Source organism: Mustela putorius, unplaced genomic scaffold (genome assembly GCF_011764305.1).
Source record: "Mustela putorius furo isolate JIRA1106 unplaced genomic scaffold, ASM1176430v1.1 tig00537297_pilon_pilon_pilon, whole genome shotgun sequence".
Lineage (NCBI taxonomy): Eukaryota > Metazoa > Chordata > Mammalia > Carnivora > Mustelidae > Mustela > Mustela putorius.
This window is the reverse complement of record NW_025422435.1, coordinates 676921-683883: the sequence shown is the minus strand read 5'-3', so window position 1 is coordinate 683883 and position 6963 is coordinate 676921. Positions and strand designations below refer to the sequence as shown.

Here is a 6963-nt window from a genome sequence, read left to right as displayed (position 1 = left end):
GTTCTGGCTATCAGCTCTCCCCCACCTGCAGGAGGAGAGGGCCTGATATCCTGGCACCATGTGCTGGCTTGACAGGAAATGAGATGGCACCCACCCCTGCAGTGGGAGCTCTTTCTTTTTCTTTTTTTTTTTTTTTTGAGACAGACAGAGAGAGAGAGAGAGAGGAGGGAAAGGAGGGACAGAGGGAGAGAGAGAATCTTAGGTAGACACCACACTGAGCGTGAAGCCTGATGCAGGCCTCGATCTCACAACCCTGAGATCATGAACTGAGCCAAAATCAAGAGTCGGAAGGTTCACCGACCTAGCCACCCAGGTGCCTCCAGTGGGAGCTCTTTGAAGAGAGAGACTAGGTCTCATTTGCCTCAGAGTCTTAACACTCAGCACAAGGGTGGGGGAAAGGTAAGGGAACCCAGACAAAGTTGTGTCCTCTTTGCAAGGCCAGAAGGTAATGACCTGAGGATAAGTTGATTTGAGGCCTCCAGAAAGGGTATATAAAGCAGCAAAGCTAGTAAGCCTGTTAAGTTTCTTAAGCTTTGAAGAATAATAAATCCATACCTTGGAAACATGTATGCTAAATACATTTTTGGTAATAATTTTACTTTCTCATTCCTTGGTTTTTAATAAAAATGCCTTTGGAAATGCCAACCAGTCTTGGCTATAATAACAGAAAATAGTCATGATGTGGGTGTGTGACAAGGAGTGTCCACAATTGGATTATAAGCTATAAGGGAAAATAGCGAGTATAAAGAGGACAGAAGGATTACGAGTGAAAGACCTTCAGAAGTCCATGCCGGGGTCACACGTCCAGCCGCCCCTTCCCACCTGAAGGGTCTCTTTCTAAGTTATCTCCCACTCAAAGCTTAAAGGAGACTACGTTTTAACAAGGAAGCCTGTTGCCTCGCATCTATCCCCTACAGGATGCAAGGCTGACCTTCCTTCCTCCTCTCCACCTTCAGCTCACCCACCAAGTCCCAACTACAGAAACCATAGGGAGCTCATTCTTTAGAACATCCCTCAGTTGGCAAAGGTAGCGGGAGTCATTAATTATCCTGGACAAATTCCAGTTGGAAAAACTGCCAGCGTGGTGACTCTCAGGGAACGGCTGATTTTGAACTTAGCAGCACAGAGCACTGGCTTCGATGTCAAGAGGCCTGGCTTCTAGATCAAGGCTTTCTGCCATTTATCTGCTGTGTGACCTAGCAGGTGCCACATTCCTCAAAGGGGAGATTAAGTATGTGCTTAGGTCCCCGACAACAGGAGTACGAAAGAGAGAATGAAAAAAATCTATAAGCCATTTTAATTTCAACATACCCGTGGAACTCTGAGTAATCTCAAATATAACATTTTATTTATTTTTTTTAAGTAGGCTCCACGCCCGGCATGGGGCTCAAACTCAACAACCTTGAGATCAAGACCTCAGCCGAGATCAAGAGTCGGGCACTCAACCGACTGAGCCACCCAGGCGCTCCCCTCAATAACACTTTATCTGAAGGTTTAGCATTGCTTTCACTTGGAATTACATATGGGGAGACATTATAATCTTTGCGGCACTTAGGGCTATTAATGGGCTTGACCCAGCTGGGTACCTTTAGACAAGTCCCTTCCTTTTTCTGGGCCTCAGTGGTCAAGTGTCGGGACACCGACAATGGTTAATGACTGAGTTTTTGGTGCCACACCGTATAAATTCACTTCACCCAAACCAGAGAACTGCATGGCAGACGATGCAAATTCACCCCTCTCCTCCTGACACATAGCCAACTGCATAAAGGTCAAAGTTGAGCCCAAAAGCCGTAACTTGAATCTTCTCCTCTACTCTACTATTCCGTCATCCTGACGCTTTTATCACCTTAGCTGCTCATTTGTCCAAAAAAAAAAAAAAAAAAAAAAAAGGAGAAGATTAAATTTCTTGTTTCTGAGGTGGAGGAAATTCTAGTAGACATTTTGGTGTCCAAATTTCCAGGGAAGACGTTTTCAACACATGGAAAAACCACGTGGGCAGACCAGGAATTTCATGGTATTTAAAAGAAAATGGACTTGCTTGCTTGCCTGCCCCACCCTGTCAAGCTACTGTCCCAAGGGTCTCTGGGGATGACAGGTAGGACAGAGACAGAGTGAGCTCTGGCAAGTGCCTGTTCCAAGTCCCGGAATTTCCCCCTGCTCCATCGAACTCAAGCAGGCCGCATCCCCGCCTCAGTAGCGGTGACAGGTTCATCGAATCTGGTTGCAGTCTAAAGGTGCAGCTCTCATTTTTCTCATCTCCATGTAGATTTACAACCGTCTCCTCCTGCCCTGGAATGATGATTTAAACATAAATTAACCAGCTGTCCTTTCTTATTTGGAGCCAAAGTTGCCACAAAGCTGAAAAACCAAGAGGTGGGAATTTTACATAAAGATGAAGAGGGGAGTTTCCACCATTGACCCAACAGGCTGTATTCAAGCCAAAATAATTGCAAGAAGGAACAGAGCATCTTTCCCCATAGTAAGTTCATAGGCTAGCCTAACACGACAGCTCCCCAGCGTTATTAAACATACCTCCATGTATCTAGTGCTTTGGTGACTTCCTTTTTCGCTCCGGAGATATTATACCCCTAAGCCAACAGGCTGATTGCTTTTGTAATGATCATTTAAGCACCTACAAACATTAACTAGATCTCTAAGGGAGGAAATGGAAAGCTTGGATTGACTCAGCGTCCGACAGCAGGCATGGAGCTATTTCCCTCTGGCTTTGACCATGCCATCCTTGAGATGAAGACCCGAATGCAATAAAACAGGTCACATTCAAAGCCAGTTTCAAGGAGAGACTCCAGTTATAGGCAGGGCCACGCCAAGGGTGTGGCAAAAGCCACAGATCCATAACCTCAGGAGCTTGGTGCAATCCTTCAGCATGCCCTCTCCTCCTTCCACCCTCCCATCCCCCACCTCGGGCTGGTTACAGGATCTTCTAGGGCAGTCTCAAAGGGATTCAAGTTACCGAAGAACAGCCTTCGGTAGAGGAGGTGGTGTTGCCAAGCAACCGGCCCAGCCCAGTCCCACCCTTGTAACCTTGAAGATGGCAGGGCTGTGACCCCTGGCTGTAGAGAGGAGCACCTCAGACTCCCTCAGCATCAACTTTCTCCTCCTCCATCTCCCTCTCCTCCCCCTGCTGCCTCCCAGGGGCCTGGTAGAAGCATGCTGTCTGGCCTCTGCAAGCCTGAAGGCTCTGGGCCAGTCTGACTTGCCATTGCTCCTGCAGGTGGCAGCCAAGCTGTCCCCTGCAGGGAGGCTACAAGCTGCTGGCCTGTCAGGTGTCACTCACTCCAGTTATGTGGCTTCCAAACCTTCTTTCCTCCTACCCAGTTCTTGCCTGCCCCCGTGGTCAAAGAAATAGCTAAAGGAAGAAGGAGGGGGCAGGAATCCAGCCAGATGGAGGATACATAGGGTAAAATGTTGACTGGGGAGTGCTGATCACCGGCAAGATGGTCAGTAAAGGAGTAGGAGGGCTAGGAGAAAAGGCACTAGGAAGAAAAAAAGAACAAGACCTGACAACAGTAAAAAAAATTTTTTAAGGCGGGCTGGATATTTATTTGGGGTCAAAATATAATATGTAGCCTGCTGAACACCTTCTTGGAGCTTATACCTGAGTGATGAGGGGCTGCCCAGATGGTGCACTGACTGCTCCCTAGCTCTCCTTGCATTTGGCACTTAATGCCCGGAAGGCCTAATTTAAGTGATACGCAGTCAAAGCAACTGAAGAGAAAAGTGTGCCATGGGATCCTCGAGGGGAATCTAGGGTAGGGCATTAGACCAGAAAATGGAAAGCCAGAAGTTCTTGCCAGATTAAGGGAGCTGGGTTCCACTGGTGCAGAGACCCTCAGAAACATGGACCTCTCAGAGGCAAGAGGACACATCAGAGACAAGAGACGGCCACTCTCCCGGCTCCCGCAAACTTCAAAGAAACCAAACCAATGTCATTTCTCCTCAGAATTTCTCCCTTCCTTGAAAAGATATCCATTGCACAAAGCCATCTCCTTCTAAACCAGCAGATTACTGAAGAGGTCTAGGTCCCAACGGTGACTTGGTGAAGCCATGCCTTCCCTCAGGTGGAAAGGGCTCTCCGATTCAGTGGATGGAAAGGTCCAAGCTGGAAAAGCAGAGCCTCCTTTCTGTCCTTATCTTACCCTGCTGAACTGAGTAGGTGGCTCTCTGTAAGCTGTGTGGGCTTTCTGAAAACTACTCCCTGAGCTGACTTACCAAATTTCTCCTAGGCTAATCCTGGTAGTCAGTGGGACCCAGGCAAAAAAAAAAAAAAAGAGAGAGAGAGAGAGAAAGAGAAAGGAGAGAGGGGGGAGGAAGGGAGGAAGTAGAGAAAAGAAAGAAAGAAAAGAAAAGAAATCAACAGTGACCTTCTTACCCTCTTTGTCAGCTGAGAACTAATCAGACCCAGGGCCCCAGCTCTCTTGGTCCCCTGCCATGCAGAGGTTTCTCACCCTATGTCTACATTCCATCTGGCAGTCATCTGTGTCTTCCACCTTCCTGCTCACCCAGAACCCAGTTCATTTTTCTCCACTAGTGACCTCCACCATCTACCTCAGAAGTCCCACACCTCTCTGAAGAGGGGTCGCAGGGCCTCTGACTCCTGTCCTGCCAGAAAGGGTCAGGACAAGGTGGTGCCTGCAACGGAGAGGGGCTGGCCCAGCCAATCCTTCCCCAAGGCAGGGGAGTCTTGCACTCAAAAGTCAGCCCATAGCCACCTTCTGCCTCCATCTGAAACTTTCTGGTCACATTGTGCCTTCTCGCCCCTTTCTGGTGGTGCGAGTTGGCCTTGGTACCTGGCATGCCCCAGCTGTGGTCGGCTTTTCCAGCATATTCAGTCCCCTTTTCTTTCAGCACGAGCTCCACACTCTAAGAGAGCAGTGCATTTCCACCAAGCGAGGATTCCCCATTCGAAATACCGAAATCCAAGGTTGTAAGGGTCAAAGGCTCGCACAGCCCTGGCACCATCTCCAGGGTGCTGCGTTCTCAGCCAGGGCACCTCTGAGTTTCTCAGGCATGGCTAATTCCTAAACAAATCATGAAACTAATGACAGTCACTTTAAGTGGTCCTCTCAAGCAAATCTGTGCAGCCAGAGACCCTAGGCACACGGATCAGCGAAGCCGGAGGCAGTCCCTCCTTTCCTCCACACCCCTCCCGCCACTCCTGGAACAACGACCCTGAAATCGCCGACCCCGAAATCACCGGGAGAAGCAGGCGAGAGGGCGCTCCGACACTCCTCTGAGTGCGAGCCGCGCACAGGCTGTGGCGCGAAGTTGCACAGGTTTAAATCCAGCACCGCCGCTAAGCTCCCGGGGCAGCGTAGGTGGCCCGCGGGCCGGGCGCGCTTTCCGAAGGCGCCGAGCTCCGAAACCGGTGCGAAGACACTGGCAGCGCGGCCGTTTGGTTCCCGACGCCGCGGAGACGGGCACGCCCCTGGCCTGGGGACCGCGCCAAAGCCGTCCCGGACCCAGTGGCTCCCGGAAACCCCGCGGGACCCCCCCACCCCCGCCTTCTTCCCCTAGGTCCCCAGAAAACGGGTCCCCAGAAGGCACCGGGTCCCTCGGGACGGCCCGGCCGGCTCCAGCAGCAGGAAGTCCCAGAGGTAGAGCGGCGGATGGGGAGTCAGGGAAACGGGATTCCCCTCACCCCGGAAAGAGAAGGGAGGGAAGGGAGGAGGAGGGGCAGGGAGGGCCGGGAAGGGGGTGGGCGCCGAGCCGGGAGCCCACTGGCGCCCCCAGAGGCGGGGTAGACGCGGGGCCGCGAGCCGCCCGGGCGCGGTTTACCTAGCTCTTCGTCGTCGTCCTCCGGGCCGAGCAGGCGGCAGGGCAAGCGGCGGCGGAGGCGCACGGTGCGCCGGCACAGGCTTTCGGTGCGGCGCCCCAAGGCCAGCAGGTGCCCCTCGAGGTCCTCGAGCAGAGTCAGAGAGTGGCCGCAGAGATCGGCGAGCTGCCGGAGCAGGCTGAGCGCAGCCAGGTGGCTCACGTCGCGGAGCTCGGCGAGCGGCTGCGGCGGGTTGCGCGGACACAGGCGCTGGGGCACCACCGTGCGCCTGTAGAACGGCATTCCGGGCGCTGCCCGGCGGCGCGGCCGGCTCACCCGGAGGGGCGCCCCTGGCCCGAACGCCCCTGAGCGGCGGCCCCTGCTCCGGGTGTAGCAGGCGGGGCGCAGGCCCTCGAGCGGGCGGGCGCCGAAGACGCCGGGCGGGTGGGCGGGCTGACGGGTTCCCAGCCTGGAGCGCCGCTCCCCCCAGGGCTGCACACTCGCCGGAGCCACCAGTACCTCTGACTCTGGTTCGCAGGGCTCCTCCTCCTCCTCCCCGCCTTTCTTCACCTCCTCCTCCCTTGCTCTGCTACTTCAGGATCCCCCCACCCACCTTTTTTTTTTTTTTTCTTTTGCGGTCAGAGATTCGCAGATTAACGCTTGATCCGGGAGAGGAGGGAAAGGGAAGTAGGAGTAAAAAGAGCGAGCTGGAGCGTGAAAGAAGGAATGTTTGCGTGAGGGGTGTGTGTGTGTGTGTGTGTGTGTGTGTGTGTTCTGTACAATCTGTGTGCGCGCGTCCTCCTGCGGAACTCGAGTCTTAGGTACTGGTGGTTAAAAGTTGTGTTCTGCTCTGTTTCTGCAACTTAAACTTTCCCTTCATAAATAATAAAAATTCAAGCGCACCCGCACCCACACCAGCAAGTAATCGGTGGAGACCCACTGAATAGTCTGATTTCATTCATCTAGCTTTCCTTTCCCAAACATGGGCTCGGTGCCACGTATGGGCTGGGCTAGGCTGTGAGTCCAGCTTTCTAGCGCCCAGGAGCTTGGAAACGAGGAGGAAAGAACCGATTATCTTACTGGACTGCCAGGAGGGCAGTGCCTCTAGGTACTCTCGTGGTGCCTGGACTGCTGTAAAGACTGTGGATTGGATGAATGAATGAATGAATGAATGAATAGAAAAGAAATCC

General features: G+C 52.8%; 1 protein-coding gene across 2 annotated transcripts; it reads right to left on the bottom strand.

Moving 5' to 3' along the window:
• Nucleotides 1-259: 259 nt before the first annotated feature.
• LOC123390302 (NHS-like protein 2) lies at nucleotides 260-6504 on the bottom strand. Of its 2 annotated transcripts, none has more exons than XR_006604906.1 (2): nucleotides 5216-5789; nucleotides 260-2289 (listed from the first exon to the last, which is right to left on the bottom strand). XR_006604906.1 is itself a non-coding variant. In XM_045074003.1 (2 exons), the coding sequence occupies exons 1-2, from the start codon at nucleotides 6074-6076 to the stop codon at nucleotides 2060-2062; spliced, it is 510 nt and encodes a 169-aa protein (XP_044929938.1). In that variant the 5' UTR covers nucleotides 6077-6504; the 3' UTR covers nucleotides 260-2059. The 2 variants fall into 2 exon arrangements, 1 of the variants encoding a protein (XP_044929938.1); XM_045074003.1 differs by lacking the exon at nucleotides 5216-5789 and adding an exon at nucleotides 5797-6504.
• Nucleotides 6505-6963: the final 459 nt, after the last annotated feature.